Source organism: Xenopus tropicalis, chromosome 6 (genome assembly GCF_000004195.4).
Source record: "Xenopus tropicalis strain Nigerian chromosome 6, UCB_Xtro_10.0, whole genome shotgun sequence".
NCBI classification, from domain to species: domain Eukaryota; kingdom Metazoa; phylum Chordata; class Amphibia; order Anura; family Pipidae; genus Xenopus; species Xenopus tropicalis.
The window spans coordinates 145,848,971-145,866,817 of NC_030682.2; the positions used below are offsets into that span (position 1 = coordinate 145,848,971).

At 43.5% G+C, this 17,847-nt stretch overlaps 1 protein-coding gene across 5 annotated transcripts in view; it reads right to left on the reverse strand.

Annotated features, from left to right (window-relative positions):
• Positions 1-7,480: 7,480 nt before the first annotated feature.
• col22a1 (collagen, type XXII, alpha 1) overlaps positions 7,481-17,847 on the reverse strand; it is a 173,101-nt gene continuing 162,734 nt past the window's right edge. For all 5 annotated transcript variants that reach the window (XM_031903861.1, XM_031903862.1, XM_031903859.1 and 2 more), the window contains 7 exons: positions 17,507-17,542; positions 14,949-14,993; positions 14,232-14,411; positions 11,433-11,499; positions 10,917-11,099; positions 9,487-9,564; positions 7,481-8,226 (listed from right to left, as the gene is read on the reverse strand). In XM_031903861.1, coding sequence (XP_031759721.1) covers positions 8,039-8,226; positions 9,487-9,564; positions 10,917-11,099; positions 11,433-11,499; positions 14,232-14,411; positions 14,949-14,993; positions 17,507-17,542 — 777 coding nt within the window. In that variant the 3' untranslated portion in view covers positions 7,481-8,038. The remainder of the gene's footprint in view (positions 8,227-9,486; positions 9,565-10,916; positions 11,100-11,432; positions 11,500-14,231; positions 14,412-14,948; positions 14,994-17,506; positions 17,543-17,847) is intronic.

The following is a 17,847-nucleotide window of genomic DNA, read 5'->3' on the forward strand; positions in this document are numbered from 1 at the left end:
TATATTGCCTTGGCCGCTATTTTATTGCTTAAGCTGGTAGAATACTGGCAGGGTGGCAACCTTACTCTTTTATTTGATACATTTTTATGGACCCCTATTTAATTTTCTGCTGCCTTTGTCCCTTTTTATTTTGCTACCAGATTGTCCTCTGGTTAAGTTGCCCTTTAGTTCTTCCTCCTGTTTCTTTTCTTCCTTCCCTTCAGCTCTTTGGCTTTCCCATTCTGTTCTCACTGTTACTATAATATTTCCATGTTTTCCCTCGTCTCCTGTCTCTCAGACTTCTCCTTTATGTCTGATTTCTAATCCTGGAGGGGGGTAAAAACATTTTGAATTGACATTTATCTCTATTCTGTAAATGTAGATAGTGTCTTGCAAGCAGATGTGTTTTATTATGGAATATTTGCTCTCAGCTCTTCTTCAACTTTCCCTAAAAATCTCTACCAGAAAAAGAACCACTGGCGGATTTTTTTCGTGAAATGGATGCAAACATTTACCAATGGCGTAATGCAGAATTTTCGCAGTGAATCCATGCCTACGTCTGGACATTTATGCCAGGTTAGGGGGCTTTTTTGCCAGGGGCATAAATACAGAGGAAGCAGGCCCTGCGGTTGCAGTGGGGCCCTGTAGTGTAGGGGGGCCCTAAGGGCCCTAAATAAATGAACAATTTCAATACATATTGGTAGAACAGGTCAATTTACTAATGTTTTGGGGGCCCTAAATTGAAGTTGCTGTGGGGCTCAGTAACATCTAGTCATGTCATTGTTTTTTGCTTAATCGTTCTGTGATCCTATTGGAAACAATGTTTAAAAATGTAGATTTACCATCAGTGAGTGTATGGGGTATTGATGGAGTTGTAGCTCCTCTTCACTTAGTGCAGTTCCAATCTTTGGGTTGTCAGCGCCAGTAAGTAGAACAATAAGTAGACGGCTATAAGCACCATCAAGTCTTTAGGCCCCCCCTGGCCCCCTCGCCACTGGCGAACATTGTCCCTTCCCCCACATACAGGACACTGTTACCCCCACAATACAAGGCAGGGCCTTTCCTTTGGCAGCAACAAAAGGAACAGAGACAGGGACAGGCAGCAGGATTAGGCTGGGGGGCCAGGACTAGGCTTGGGGGCCAGGATTAGGCTGGGGGGCCAGGACTAGGCTTGGGGGCCAGGATTAGGCTGGGGGGCCAGGACTAGGCTGGGGGGTCAAGACTAGGCGGGGGGGCCATGACTAGGCTAGGGGGCCAGGACTAGGCTGGGGGGCCAGGATTAGGCTGGGGGGGCCAGGACTAGGCTGGGGGGCCAGGACTAGGCTGGGGGGGCAGGACTAGGCTGGGGGGGCAGGACTAGGCTGGGGGGGGCAGGACTAGGTTGGGGGGGCCAGGATTAGGCTAGGGGGGCAGGACTAGGCTGGGGGGCCAGGACTAGGCTGGGGGGCAGGACTAGGCTGGGGGGCCAGGATTAGGCTGGGGGGCAGGATTAGGCTGGGGGGCCAGGACTAGGCTGGGGGGTCAGGACTAGGCTGGGGGGCCAGGACTAGGCTAGGGGGCCAGGACTAGGCTGGGGGCCAGGACTAGGCTGGGGGGGCAGGACTAGGCTGGGGGGGGGGCAGGACTAGGCTGGGGGGGGCAGGACTAGGCTGGGGGGGCCAGAATTAGGCTAGGGGGGCAGGACTAGGCTGGGGGGCCAGGACTAGGCTGGGGGGCCAGGACTAGGCTGGGGGGGGCAGGACTAGGCTGGGGGGCAAGGATTAGGCTGGGGGGCAGGACTAGGCTGGAGGGCCAGGATTAGGCTAGGGGGGCAGGACTAGGCTGGGGGGCCAGGCCCCACTGGGATATTCATTAAGGGAAATATATGATTTGCTTTATTTTCCCACAGAGGTTAAACATTTCCTATTGCCCCTAGATGGTTCCTATTGAAAGCAGCAGTTGTAGTGCATAGATTGCCAGATATCTCTGTTCGGCCAAGAAACTCTGCTTATTGTTGTTTACTCGAGCTGATAATTAGTGGGATGATTAAATGCAGGTTATGGTGGTGCTTTCCAAATATCTATGTCACGTGGGATTTATGGGATTTTCTATGAAATGTGTTCAGTGCATTTGGCTGCTGCGTCTCAGTGTTCTGTACTTAGCAACGCGTGGGTCTGGAATTAGCATTTTCATATAAATATACTTGTTTAGCAGTATGTGCCATTGGGTAATCCTAAATAGGAAACTGCCATTTTAAGTACTAAGGGCCGCCCCCTGGGATCATAGGAGTCACAGTGCACACAAACAAGCCAAGGCACACATACATGCTAGGCCCCATCAGCCAATGAATGGACAGAGTTCTGCCTTTTGCTCCCACACTACTTCCTGTTAGTTAGAGCTGCATCACTTCCTGTCAGCTGATCTCTGAGGGGGCACACAGCCCATCACTAAATGGCGGCTCAAGGGAAAGGATGTAAAAGGGCAATATTTACTGATATATATATTCCAGTTTGGGGAGATTCTTCAATAGGCCACTTAACATAATATAAACTGTCTGTTGGTTACGTATTCATTCTGGGGGTTTAGTTTCCCTTTAGGTTGAAATAAAAACCCGGACTAGATACATCTATTGGGCGACAGGCAGGTTCCGCTGTGATGCCAAAGAGGAATACGGGGAATGGAGAAGATTTAACTGCACAGACAAGAGGCACAATATTATATTTACACATTTCAATAAATCCACAGAAGCTGCCATTTTACAAAAAAAACAGCATTATTTTTAAAAACATTTATAAATATCAACATCACAACAAGAGGTCCATCAGATGAAGGCAATGCTTTGACAGATTACGGATATATCTGTGTGCGTTTTGTATCGAGGGTACGAGGCCTCTGGGACTTACATACAGGAATTAAAGCTTTGAATTAAAGTCGGGCGGAAACCTAAATTCCGTTCCGTTTGTGCCGCGGTTGGTTCATTCCAGCAATCGGCCTCGCGCACTTCTAGCCAATGCGCTCAGCCCTAGTATTTCTTATACTCTCTATGGACTGAATCAAATGTACCAACTAGACACCAGGGGGCACTTTTTCAAAAATCCCTTAAAACTAGGGATGTTCCGAATCTCGGATTCGGTTCGGGATTCGGGCAAATCCCGGCTTTTTTTTTAAGGATTCGGTTTCGGCCGGATCTGCGGTCCTGGGCAAACCGATTCCGAATTAACATAAATTAGCATATGCTAATTAGAATTCAGAAAGGGTTAAATGGGCAGTGAAAACAAATTTTGTCGCGTGCGCAGCCATATGCTGATCAGGATTCGGATTCGCGATTCGCCCAAATCCTCCTGGGTGGGTTCGGCCCCCGGTTAAAGCAGGGATCCTCAAACTACGGCCTGCTGGCTGGATCTGGTCCCCCAAGGTAATTTACCAGGCCCCCCAATAGTTTGATGACTACAGTCCGGCCCCCCCCAATAGTCTGAGGGATCAGGAACTTAGTGTCAAACAGCTGAACATGAGGGGTGTATTGGGCAAATTTCAAACAAGGCAGGTTTTCCGCTGTACGTTTGATAAGACTAGATATATGGGAAAAAATATCTTTTGTTTTCTATGAAAGGGGCATATTTACTATTGTGTGATGTCCACTTTGCAGCACTACCAGAAACCAAACTTTTCAGCAACATTTTCTCCTATAGGCAAAAGTTAGCAAACTGCTATTTTGCTCCCTTCCCATTGTTCTGCTGATCGGCTGCTGGGGGGGAGGGGGGGGATATCACTCCAACTTGCAGCGCAGCAGTAAAGTGTGCCTGAATCTGAGCTTTCAGAAGGAGCCAGCGCTACACATTAGAACTGCTTTCAACTAACCTATTGTTTCTCCTACTCCCATGTAACTGGAGGAGTCCCAAGCCGGACTTGGATTTCTTACTATTGAGTGCTATTCTGATACCTACTGGGAGCTGCTATCTTGCTCCCTTCCCATTGTTCTGCTGATCGGCTGCTGGGGGGAGGGGGGATATCACCCCAACTTGCAGCGCAGCAGTAAAGTGTGACTGAGTCTGAGCTTTCAGCCAGCGCTACACATTAGAACTGCTTTCAGCTAACCTATTGTTTCTCCTACTCCCATGTAACTGGAGGAGTCCCAAGCCGGACTTGGATTTCTTACTATTGAGTGCTATTCTGATACCTACTGGGAGCTGCTATCTTGCTCCCTTCCCATTGTTCTGCTGATCGGCTGCTGGGGGGGAGGGGGAGATATCACTCTAACTTGCAGCGCAGCAGTAAAGTGTGAGTGAAGTTTATCAGAGCACAGGTCACATGGCTGTGGCACCCTGGGAAATGAAGAATATGGCTAGCCCCATGGGAAAAACAGATTACAATGCAGGATTCTGCTGGAGAAGCTCTATTAACTGATGGGTTTTGAGAATAAGCATGTTTTCCCGTGACAGTATTCCTTCACACTATATCAGATCATGACAAGATGTAACTTAATATTTTTTAAAAAATAAAGGTGTTAGAATCGCATGTTAAAAAAATATAAACATAAAATCTAAAGAATATATTAAATACTTGCGAAGCGCTTACAATGTAAAACCGCTGTCATTACAGCTGAACTTAAATAAATATCACATGCACAAAACTATTTTAACTTTACAAAATTCCGGAACTACTGTTCTACAATAAAAACAAAATGACTGTTCTAGCTCTATCAGTGCCTCGGGCTCCTACAGAAGCACCATAGAGTTGTACATGGCGTCACCGACTGAGTAGGAAGCTGCGTGTAGCCAATTTCCCTCTCTGGGGACCATTTAGCTCCTTGTACCAAGTTTTAACTCCTAATAAAACAATAGTATAATACAGAGCAGCTTGACTTTGTTGCCAAATGAATGCTGATCATATGGTCAATGGAACAAGTCAACAAAGTTGGAAGATCTTCCTGTCCATATGACCCTCACATCAAGATGGGATGTGGTACCAAGGGTCTGCCAGACCCAACTGATTTCCAAAGACAGGTGACCCACCACTTTGTACTGTCGCCCAGTCCTTGAAAAGTCAAGGGGGTGATTTTATCAACAGTCGAGTTTGATTTTTTTCTTCTCGATTCAAGTTTTTTTTTGCGTTCAAAAAAATTGAATGTGAGTTATGGTTCCAAAACTAGAATGTCTGGTTTGCCGGGCCAGAACTAGGGGTAGGCAGAAGAGGCAGCTGCCTAGGGTGCAACGACTGGGGGGCGCCAGACAGGAGCCTCTCCTGCCTACCCCTAGCTCCTTTTTCATTGCCCCCGTCACTTGTCATTACGTGGTGGGGGCAATGAACTATTCTGTAGCCGCCACCCCAGTGGCTGACCGGGTTGCCTAGGACGCCTGGTCGGCTTGGCCCGCCCATGCTGGTTTGTTATGAACTTTCAAGATGCTCAGGGAAGTGCCAATAACTGTGAAAATGATAGCGACTGCTATAAATACTCAAATTCTGCCTGTGTAAGCCTGCATTCTTATTAAGTGTAAAAAAACACCCCAAAACTGCCATCTAAAAAGAAAATTGATAAATGAGCCCAAGTGTGGTTTTCCGACCACGTTCATTCTATTTCTTTCTGGCTTTTGCTTTCCAGGGACCTGAAACAACTATTGCTTCCTGCACCCTAGGGATGTAATGGTTTTACTTCTATTTTATAGGCTGATCTTGTCATTTGGTTGCCATGGGTCACTAAGATAGAAACACCACCCAGTAAACACTAGGGCAATGGTTTCCAAAATTTGGGCTCACCCTCATGTTGGGGTTCAGAATAGGGTGAGATCTGGGGAGAATGAATAATTGTTCTCCTAAAGCCCAACACGAATGTCATTTTGGGTGATTTTTGGGGGCAAATACTTATTTAACTACTTATTTACTGCCCTATATATTCATGGAACTATAGCTAAATGGTTGAACCCCCAATGTTTCCTATAACCGTTAAAAGGTCAGGAGTAATCTGGACCTGTTCCTGTCACTAATTTATCAAGTTATAATTACAGCTTATAAAAAAGATAATAGTAAGAAGTTCCTGGTCACAGGAATTATTAGTAGTATTTTTACCACTTTCTAAATTGTTAGTGTGTTAGAGCTCAGAGTGCTCTAACGCCCATAGGAGAGAACTCAATAAAATGACTAAAAGTTCTCAGTTCTGTTCTGTGATAAATATGTCTGGTTTGTTATGAACGTTCAAGATGCTCAGGGAAGTGCCAATAACCGTAAAAAATCATAGTGACTGCTATGAATTCACAAGTTCTGCCTGTGTAAGCCTGCATTCTTATTAATTGTAAAAAAACAAAACCAAAACTGCCATCTAAAAGCTTGCGAGTTTATATAGAAGTCAATGGGAGTTGTCCTAGGCCAAGTCAAGCCGTATGTTCAAACTCAAATTTTTCAACTTTTTGAGTTTTTTTTTTTATTCAGACGAATTTTCCTTATTATAAATAAGTGGGTATAAGATATGCGAGTTTATTCGATTTAGAAAATTAAACTCGAAAATCCATAAATAAGCCGGTAAGTGTGGTTTTCCGGCCACATTCCCTTTCTTTGTGGCTTTTGCTTTCCAGGGAACTGAAACAACTATTGCTTCCTGGGAATGTAATGGTTTTACTTCTATTTTATAGGCTGATCTTGTCATTTGGTTGCCACGGCTCGCTAAGATAGAAACAGCACCCAGTAAACACTAGGGCAATGGTTTCCAAAATTTGGGGCTCACCCTCATGGTGGGGTTCAGAATAGGGTGAAATTTGGGTGATTTTTCTGGGGCTAATATTTATTTACTGCCCTATATATAGCTAAATGATTGAAACCCCAATGTTTCCTATTATTGTTAAAAGGTGAGGGGTAATCTGGTAATCTCACTGATCTACCAGACAGGGACCTGTCCCTGTCACTAATGTATCAATTTATAATTACAGCTTATAAAAAAGATAATAGTAAGAAGTTCCTGGTCACACACATCAGAATTATTAGTAGTATTTTTACCACTTTCTAAATTGCTAGTGTGTTAGAGCTCAGAGTGCTCTAACACCCATAGGAGAGAACTCAACAAATCGACCAAAAGCTCTCAGTTCTGTTCTTTGAGAAATATGTCAGTTTGTTATGAACGTTCAAGACGCTCAGGGAAGTGCCAATAACCGTGAAAATGATAGCGACTGCTATAAATCCTCAAGTTCTGCCTGTGTAAGCCTGCATTCTTCATTGCATGAACTTTACAGCACATGTGTTGATTGCAGATGTAAATGTCACTGAAGATATGTGAGAGGGAAAATGGCCGCCAGGTGAAAGCTAGTATTTGTTTTGGTGTGGTTTGGGTAGGAAATGTAGGGTTTATATGACCTACAGAGTCACATATATCCACTAGAAAAGGGCATAGCAGGATCTATTGCTAGATACTGGTTATAAGGTTCTTCTGAAGTCTATAGAGTCCATCTCTGTAAGCACCATCACTCTTACCTTCATGCACAAATTCAGATAATACTATATACTATATGGAACTGCTAAAAACACAACAGAAGCAGGGTATAGTTTCCCTTTTAAACATAGGTAGGATATTTCATAGTTTCCCTTTGGGACACCTTCAACATAATGTTACAGTACTTTTCAGGGTTTGAAATGATCGACTGAGGAACCTTGATTATTTAGCACCCTGGTTAAACACATAATAGTGGGAGTTTGCTTGACTATGAAGCGCTATACCCACACATTATGAATTGATAGAGACCAGTCTATGGTCAGCACCTTAGGAGGGTCCTGTTGCACCTACAAAAAAACATCTCTGAAAAGAGCGAAGCATTGTAGCATTGTACGATTCTATCTTCAAACAAAAGATATAACGAGAGAGCCAAAAATATATGTATATCCCAAAAGAAACGGAGGAAATCGATTCATCTTCACCGACCTGCAGTAATTGGTGGTGTCTTCTGTTAAAAATAAAAACAAACCCTAAATCAAACATCTCCCTAAGGAATTCGCCTTAGAGTGAAATAAACCTATCAAATATTCTTGCACTCTTCAGTTTTTGGGTGGTTTAAACAATATGTTCAGGTTTCAGAAACGAGTTCGTAGGTCCTTCAGGAAATTAAGGTCCCTTGACGTTGCCAGGTCTTGAAGCAAGACTTGCATAGTAGGCACATTGGGATAGATCACATTGTCCGTTTTGACCTGGTGGTCCTTGAGGTCCAGCAGATCCTGGTAACCCTGGTTCTCCTTGAGGTCCTGGGGTTCCTGGTAGACCATCTTTAGCATACCCCGGCTCACCCGCCAGACCTTGATCAAGAAAGGAAACATGGTTGAGGCCTCAAGAGAAGCTAAAAGAGCACAGTACACATTTAGGGGCAGATTTACTACAACTAGAATAATTCTGGCATTGAATCTCGTATAAACTCAACTTGGTATGTTTTTAAATAAAACATGATCATTCTTGCATTTATTAAATATCACCATAATGTTGGTTGGGTCGAAAGAGAATATTGAGTTTATTGTCCAAAAATCATTTTTTAAATGCCCATTTCCATGAATCCTCTTTATTTTCCCCAAACAAGAAGTGCTCCAGCGGCCATTTTAGGAGCATTAGAGTTCATTCTTGGAAAACAATAATGTGTTTAAGTTTCACTTGAAACTGTGTGACTTTTTTAAATGCCCATTTCCATGAATCCTCTTTATTTTCCCCAAACAGGAAGTGCTCCAGTGGCCATTTTAGGAGCATTAGAGTTCATTCTTGGAAAACAATAATGTGTTTAAGTTTCACTTGAAACTGTGTGACTTTTTTAAATGCCCGTTTCCCGTGGATCCTCTTTATTTTCCCCAAACAGGAAGTGCTCCAGAGGCCATTTTTGGAGCATTAGAGTTCATTCTTGGAAAACAATAATGTGTTTAAGTTTCACTTGAAACTATGTGAAATAGAAAACAATGATGTGACTACCTTCCCCTTGAAACTGGGTGAATTAGAAAACAATAATGAGATCAACTTCTCCTTGAAAATGTGTCAAGGGCAGGCTGTGACTGACTATTCTATTTCTCTATCCTAAGCCTCCATAGTACTCGTCATATTGTTCTCGTCAGCTTAAACCTGGCATACTTTTTGTCGGTCTAAAAAAGTCACACAAAGGTTTATAAATCTTGAACGTTTTAAAAAAATTCTTGAATTTCTTGAGAAAATACTCAGAATTATCCCAAATTTTTCAAGAAAAAAACCCAAAACAATCGTATACTGCCGAAAAACACATACATAAGTCTCGAAAAAATCTAACTTTTCTTAGAAAACCTTCTCAGTAAATAGGCCCCTCCCTCACTATACTGTACACCTTTATAGGTCAAGGGAAAGCTCCATCACAAATTACTAGTCTTCCATTCTAGGGTTTCCATAATAAATTCAATATATTTTACGTGCACTGCAGCCTTTGGGGAAAGAATTACTTCCAGGTGAAGCACTGAAAGAGCTGTATAGCATATAAACATTGTAGGAAGGTCTACTGCTCTATTTACTGCAACTGTTCATCATAAATTCGACAGCAACATATAATATACCTGGTGTTCCCGGGGGGCCAGGGTCTCCCCTCATTCCAACTCCAGCTTCTCCTCTTTCTCCTTTGAGGCCTCTGTCACCTATAAGAGATCAAATTCAGTTAATATCATTTACACACAAAACTCTGGTAACCCTACTGGGCCCTAGGAAAAATTGGCATTTATTGCCTCCACAGAGAGCCCGGTTAGGACTAAATGGGTCCCTGGGCAAGTAGTACTTTTGGGGCCCCCCACCTCCAACCACCTAAAGCTACAGCTGCAAAAGTAGCGCATCTTTATAACTGCTCTGCACAGTTGCAACACTGTTCGAAAACTGACAGGAGGTATTTATTCAATGTCTTCTGGTTTGTGGCACTTACTAGCATATTTACAATACACCAAGTGCATAAAGGGTTAGTTTGTTTATCATTTCAACTTAAGGTTGTTTATCAGTTCAACTTAAGGTGGCCATAAACGTTACCCAACCAAGATCTGGCCTAAATTGGACCATATATCCGCCATTTTAATTCGATAGTATGGCCCTAGGGCCTATGCCTGTCGGTTCCATTTGATTGTTTGGGAAAAGATCCGCTCATTTGGTGACCTCGCCAAAAGAGGTCCTATCTGGTGACCTCGCCAAAAGAGGTCCTATCTGGTGACCTCGCCAAAAGAGGTCCTATCTGGTGACCTCGCCAAAAGAGGTCCTATCTGGTGACCTCGCCAAAAGAGGTCCTATCTGGTGACCTCGCCAAAAGAGGTCCTATCTGGTGACCTCGCCAAAAGAGGTCCTATCTGGTGACCTCGCCAAAAGAGGTCCTATCTGGTGACCTCGCCAAAAGAGGTCCTATCTGGTGACCTCGCCAAAAGAGGTCCTATCTGGTGACCTTGCCAAAAGAGGTCCTATCATTTGATACCATATGTCTTGGCATCAGTCTCTTCTTCTATAGTATCACTGATACTTACTTTTATAGTATGCCTCAATACCATATCCCTTGGCATCACTATTTATCCGTGGAGTCTTTTTGCATTTTATCCTACTTTATATACCAACACAAAGAGCTCGGACAAATAGGACCACAGTCCTAGGCCCCCCACATAGTGGAGCTTTGCAGATCAGTATTTGAAGGTAAAATTGGTACATCAAGATGTCATTACTAAGGCAACAAAAACCAGTTTATATTAGTTATATAACGTTATATAAGGATAATGCTTTGTATCAATGTTGTCCCAACTGCAACCCTTTAGCTGTTGTTAAGGTTAAACTTGATGCACCCACACACATACCCAAGGGCATTTCAGGAGTCTTTGCACGGATAATGCTTTCTAATTATAAGATGGCCACACAAGGTTCATTTTGTCCTCCAACACCACCACAAAACACATTTCTGTCCCAATTAGTTTGCAAGTCCCTTATTATATATACAGCTACAACCAAGAAGAATAAATTAACCAACCTTTTGGACCCATTGGTCCTGCTGGCCCCTCGCGTCCCATTTGCCCTGGTATTCCTGGTTCTCCTGGTGGCCCAGGGCGACCATCATGTCCATCTTTTCCGGGGGTGCCTGGGGGTCCGGGTCTGCCTTGTGAAGCTTTGATATGTGCTGGTTGCATCTGAGACATGAGGTAGGCTATTTTGTCTGTTTAGTTCATTAAAACAGAAACAGTTAGTTGCATACATTAATAGATAATACCATCTCTGACCGCACTGTAGCAACCAACCGAGCCTTTCTTAAAAACTATCTATTTTATGAGCCAGAACAATCCCTTTGGTGAATGATTCCCACAATTTTACTGTAACAACTGCAGAGACGACGGAAGGAGAGAACTCCGCATTATCAAGAGGACAGTTTTCACCTTTAATCGAGTTAAACGAAATGAATAAATAGAGCGGGCAGGGAGCAGCTCCTATTCGCTAACTGGCACAGTAGGTAAATAGGGCTCAGGAGAAAGGGAATAACAAGCGAGCTTACTCTCAAGCTGTTTCCCAAGTTCTTCTTGGATGAGCCTTCGGAGAGTATCCAGCGACGGGGTGTCTCCCTGTAACAGCAGATTTCATTATTATTCTCATATTCTTTTATTCTTCCTTATAGTCGACTGCAGTAGGCAAAAAAAATTCCTTTTGAAGAAACAGGCTGGCAACAAAACCGGAGATGCTGCTTATTAAGAACTTAATGCATCTTATTCAAAGTCCATTCAAGCTCTACGCGTTTTGTGCTGGGCACTTAATCTGGACAATAATGAGTAAAAGTGGCCATACACGTTAAGATCTTCTCCCAATATCCCCACCCATGGGTGGGCGATATCGGGCAAATGTAGGCTAAATGTAGGCCCTGGGGCCAAGCAATCAAATTCTAACGACGGCAATGGCACAGTCGGTTCGGGGACCGCATCAACGAGCCGATGTGGTCCCCGATTCGACTAAATCTTTTAACCTGCCCAATCTATATCTGCCCAATTTCAGGTCAGACATCGGTCGGGCATGGCTGTAGTTTCTGCCCCTACACGGGCCGATAAGCTGCCGAATTGGTCCAAGGGACTGATATCGGCAGCTACAATCGGCCTGTGTATGGCCACCTTAAGTGCCCTGCATAGGCGTGAAATGCGTAGGGCTTAAATGGACTTTGAATAAAATGCATTAAGTTCTCAATTAACAGCGTATTTAAGCCCATTTCTTCAAGAAGAATTTGTGGTTACTCCCCATAGCTGAAGGTCTGGGGCACGTGTACCCGGAACCACCTGTTCAAGTGGTGAGTTCTACTCTGAATGGGACTTATTTTGATTTGTGTGCAGTAGGCAAAACACTGAATAGGAATATACAGTATTCATTCCGGGCACCATTTGATCATTTTCTGAATATTGTCACTGTACATTGAAGTTGGGGGGTGCCATGTTGCTTTTTTTGTCTGACTTGTCTTCAATAAAGTCAACAACTAAGTGTGTAAAGGGATGGTTCACCTTTAAAATCAACTTTGTATCTGTTGCACACATTGATATTCTGAAATAATTAGCATTTGGTCTCTATGTATTCAGTTATTTAGCTGTTTGTTCAGCAGCTCTCCATTTAGTTGCTAGGTTCTTTTCTTACCCTAGTAACCAGGTTGTGGTTTAAACAAGAGATGGGAATATGAATGGTAGAGGGCCTGCACAGAAAGATAAGTAATAAAAAGTAACAATAATAATAGAAATGTAACCTCACAGAGCAATAGTTTTTTGCCTGCTGGGGTCAGTGACCCCTGTTTGAAAGCTGCAAAGAGAGCAAATAATACAAAAACTATAAAAAAAATATAAAAAGGAAGACCAACTGAAAAGTTGCTAGGAATAGGGCCATTCTATAACATACTAAAAGTTAACATAAAGGTGAGCCCACCCCTTTAGAATAAATTGGATGTTGTTATATTGTCTGTGTAAATGGTTCTGTTTGATCTGGATCCTTCTGTCATTATCCCCCATGCTGTTCCCAGATCCAACTCTTAGGAAGCACTCAAGCGCCATGCACATTTGGGGTTTCATTGAACAGACTACAGGAGGTACTTATGGACTTATGAAACCTAAAATGGTGCCTTTTTTGCAGGTCTGTGTCCTTTTTCCCAGAAATAACTACTCCTGCCAGATTTTGTAGGACAGTAGAGCCACCATACATGGCCAAAGCTTGAAAGGACCACAAAATTGGTTTTAACTTCTAATAGGGCCAGGTGCAGGGTAGATAGTACTGTAAAGGAAATCCAAGATGGTGTTTTAATAACTTATTTATATTGGCTGAGCTCAAACAGGCACTAAGCCAGGAAGAAGCTCTAGGACCTTCTAGACATGACTGGTTCCACAGGGTAGAAGTCCCATTTGGTTTTGAGAATAGGAACACTGAGGCATACAATTTAATTGTATTTTGTGCATTAATCCCTAAAGATTATTGTCTGGCCACTGAAAGATGAAGCTGAAGTATGAGAGATGGAGGGCTAATGCATTGCAGGGAAGCTCGGGGTCCCAAACTGAGGAAGGCTGGGAATGTGGTGCTGTAATTGAATATGGGGGTCTGTAGGTTGGGCTTCTTTAACACATCCCCCCCTAACGTATCTACAGGAATAAAACATATGACATTTTTCTGTAATTATATGTTTTTTTAATGCAGGCTCCTCTTCCATTGCCATTTATGGATTACATGAAATATATATACATATGTATAGGGCCCCAAACTAGCGTTCACTGGTTATCGTGTCAAATTCTACTCTTCAGTAATGTAGAGAGTTTGTGCAAATTAATGCAAAAATAGGTGTAAAGTTTGTTTCAGGTCTAGTAACCCGGGGCAACCAAGCATATGTTTACTTTACATGAAACAAAAGATCTGTAATTGTTACCTACTGATTGGCTGCTGGGGGTTACTAGACCTGAAGCAATAATTTCATCTAATGGAGTCAGCCCACCTCTAATTTCATTATTACTGCTGATAGCACAATCGCAATCCATGACTGTCCGGACAAACAGTAGTGAGCCCTGGACCCACTGGGTGATGTTGCCCTGGCAGGCCAGTACGGCCCAGTAAGTAATGAAAAGGATAACTTGGCTACCTGATTCTGACACTGTAACGACCTTATCAATATGTGAAATGCTTAATTAAGTAGGCCCATTAACGTCTCCCAGTCATATCTTGTATCAAGCTATTAGAAAGGCCATAGTAATTTCTAATCAAACCAATAGGCAAAAAGTATGCAGAGAACAAGCCTACTGATTGGACCTGAGCTGAACAAGGAGTTATGTTAGTTAAACAAGATTACCCTCGGACCAGTTAATCCTGGTGATCCTGGTGGACCTGGCATCCCAGATTGACCCCTTTCTCCTGGTGGTCCTGCCGGCCCCATCAATCCAGTGTGACCTTTATGTCCAGGTGGACCAGGTTCTCCAGCTTGACCTTTGTCTCCTTGCATCCCCTTGTCGCCTTTGTTGCCAGGATCTCCCTATACATGACAACACAAAAGCTAAGGTAAAGTAAATGCACTGGACCATCTTCTATTATATTAATAGGACATGACTATTTCTAGATGTTTAGCATCTCGGCCACTGGCTTCTTTAGAAGGATGGATGTAAGAGATAAAGGCCATTCGGAATGGTTATCTAGAGCAGTGATCCCCAACCAGTGATTTGGGAGCAACATGTTGCCCCCCAAACCCTTTGGATGTTGCTCCCAGGGCCCAAAAGTAGGTGCTTATTTTTGAATACTTGGCTTGGGGGCAAGTTTTGGTTGCATAAAACCCAGTGTAAAGCCAAACAGAGCCTTCTATAGGCTGCCAGGCCACATAGGGACTACCAATAGCCAATTATAGCTCTTATTTGCACCCCCAGGAACTTTTTCCATGCTTGTGTTGCTCCCCAACTCTTTTTCCATTTGAATGTGGCTCACGGGTATTAGAGGTTGGGGATCCCTGATCTAGAGGCTCCCATACCGAGACACCCAGAGAACTGAATACAAACAATTATAGTAACATCAAGCTTACGCGGTCTCCTTTGGTTCCTCGGTCACCAGGTTTTCCCATTAAGCCCTGAAAAGAAAAGAAAGTCATTTTAGTCCCAAATTGGGCTTAAACCTTTCCAAGATTTTATAAGGTCAAGGAAAAGGAAAGATGAAGTAGAAAGCAAATAAACCCAGGTAATGTATAAATGATTATTATTATCAGAATAACAATTGTTACTTATACCTAAAATAAAAAAAAGACACTGATTAGTACCTTAACTATAATGGTACAAGACCTGAAATATTTTTTAATGTTCACAAAACTCCTCCTTATCATTTACAGTAGGGGGTACATTATCCCGTATAATACATGAGTGATACTCAGAGTTCCCTGTATAACTCAGCCTGCAGCCTTGTGCCTTTATATGGGGGGCACAGAACCCCTCAGTGACTGCTAATATCCTTATCATTTACAGTAGGGGGTACATTATCCCTTATAATACATGAGTGATACTCAGAGTTCCCTGTATAACTCAGCCTGCAGCCTTGTGCCTTTATATGGGCACAGAACCCCTCAGTGACTGCTAATATCCTTATCATTTACAGTAGGGGGTACATTATCCCTTATAATACATGAGTGATACTCAGAGTTCCCTGTATAACTCAGCCTGCAGCCTTGTGCCTTTATATGGGGGGCACAGAACCCCTCAGTGACTGCTAATATCCTTATCATTTACAGTAGGGGGTACATTATCCCTTATAATACATGAGTGATACTCAGAGTTCCCTGTATAACTCAGCCTGCAGCCTTGTGCCTTTATATGGGGGGCACAGAACCCCTCAGTGACTGCTAATATCCTTATCATTTACAACAGGGGGTACATAATATGTGACATGACTAAGTACTGCTGAATTGATTACATCACAGATAACCACTATAAGAATATATTTTGCTGGAGATGACAATCCAGTTGGCACTGTTTAGCCCAATGCTGATAGTGAGAACACCATGGTAATTATATACAGATTACATGCACGCCGGCAGTAGCAATGTATTATTCCTGAATGAGAACAGAGAGAGAGAGAGAAGGAATGGATAGGGATTTGCGATGTGATTTATCACTGTGTATGGCGGATACGAGCCTCCCGTGCATCTCATTACCCTGAGACTCGGCAGATCAGTGTTGTTCTCTCACACAAACGTACTGTGCGCTCTAAACTGCTGTCACACAAACCCAAATGTGGAGCAATAAATGTCATTAATACTTATTTTTGGATGAATGCAGTATTTCACAAACCTAAACCTTTCCTCATGCCCTGGGGTACACGGTAAGGGTGGGGCTTCCTGGCACCTGTATACAGTAAGGGCGGGGCTTCTTGGCACCTGTATACAGTAAGGGCGGGGCTTCCTGGCACCTGTATACAGTAAGGGTGGGGCTTCCTGGCACCTGTATACAGTAAGGGTGGGGCTTCCTGGCACCTGTATACAGTAAGGGTGGGGCTTCCTTGCACCTGTACACAGTAAGGGTGGGGCTTCCTTGCACCTGTAAGCAGTAAGGGTGGGGCTTCCTTGCACCTGTAAGCAGTAAGGGTGGGGCTTCCTTGCACCTGTAAGCAGTAAGGGTGGGGCTTTCTTGCACCTGTACAAAGTAAGGGCGGGGCTTCCTTGCACCTGTACAAAGTAAGGGCGGGGCTTCCTTGCACCTTGCATTGGGCATCATTAAATGATCCCCAATAAGTCAAAGTGATTAGCTAATACCAACATTTCAGGCCGCATTTACATTCATTGTGGAAGTGGCAGGTTCCAATGCTCCAGTAGCCCAATGACCCGTAGTAAAACGTAGGGAAGCAGGGGCATGACAGACGCGTTGGACAGACTTAGCCACTCCCAGTTACAGGTGATTGGTTAGTTCGTAAGGGGTATAAAATGCGGGTAACTGTTCCCGCTTCTCACTACATTTTAGTCAGCAGAGTAAAACGCCCACCCTCCCTCCCTATAGAGGTGGAGGTAGCGGAGTGTCGTTGGCGGGGTGATTAAGTTGGGGGAAAGCAATGGTTGGGTTAAGAGGGGAGTTTTATAGTTAAGTGGGGCTGGCATGCTTGGAACCTCAGGGGTAAGAAAGTGGATTAGGAGGTGAGTTTTGTTGGGTAGTTGGTTCCGGGCCAGAAGGGCAGCTGGCAGCGCCAGTTGCGCTGCACAGTTATTGGATTGTTACAGTGTTTGGCTATTTAAAAGTTGATTTGTTTGTTATACAAACATTTGTGTTATGTTTGAGATGTTGTTTCACATTTGTTATTTATGTTATGTTTTTAATTAAAACTTCACTTGTTGTTAATAAATTTTCTGCGGCCATTTTTATCCCAAGAATTGGTGTCTGTGTGTTTATTGGGGATGGTAAGTAAAGAGGTAAAAGGGGGTTGTTGGTTGGGAGAAGGGCGGGTCAAGTTCCAACGTTGCTCATGTCAAGAATTAAAGTGAGGGCACTTTTTTGGAAACAAAGACATAAGCTGAGCCTGGGCAAATTACCAATGACTGCACAGCCTGGAAACTGCCCATAGCAGTTAACAATAAAAAATAAGGGAAATAATTCAAACACTTACCTCTTTTCCTGGTGGGCCACTTTCTCCAGGCTCTCCCTAAAATATACAATGAAGCAATTTAAAGCAATACTGTCATGGGAAAACATATTTTCTTCAAATCCCATCAGTTAATAGAGCTTCTCCAGCAGAATCCTGCATTGTAATCTGTTTTTCCCATGGGGCTAGCCATATTCTTCATTTCCCAGGGTGCCACAGCCATGTGACCTGTGCTCTGATAAACTTCAGTCTCACTTTACTGCTGCGCTGCAAGTTGGAGTGACATCCCCCCCCCTCCCTCCCCCAGCAGCCGATCAGCAGAACAATGGGAAGAGAGCAAGATAGCAGCTCCCAGTAGGTATCAG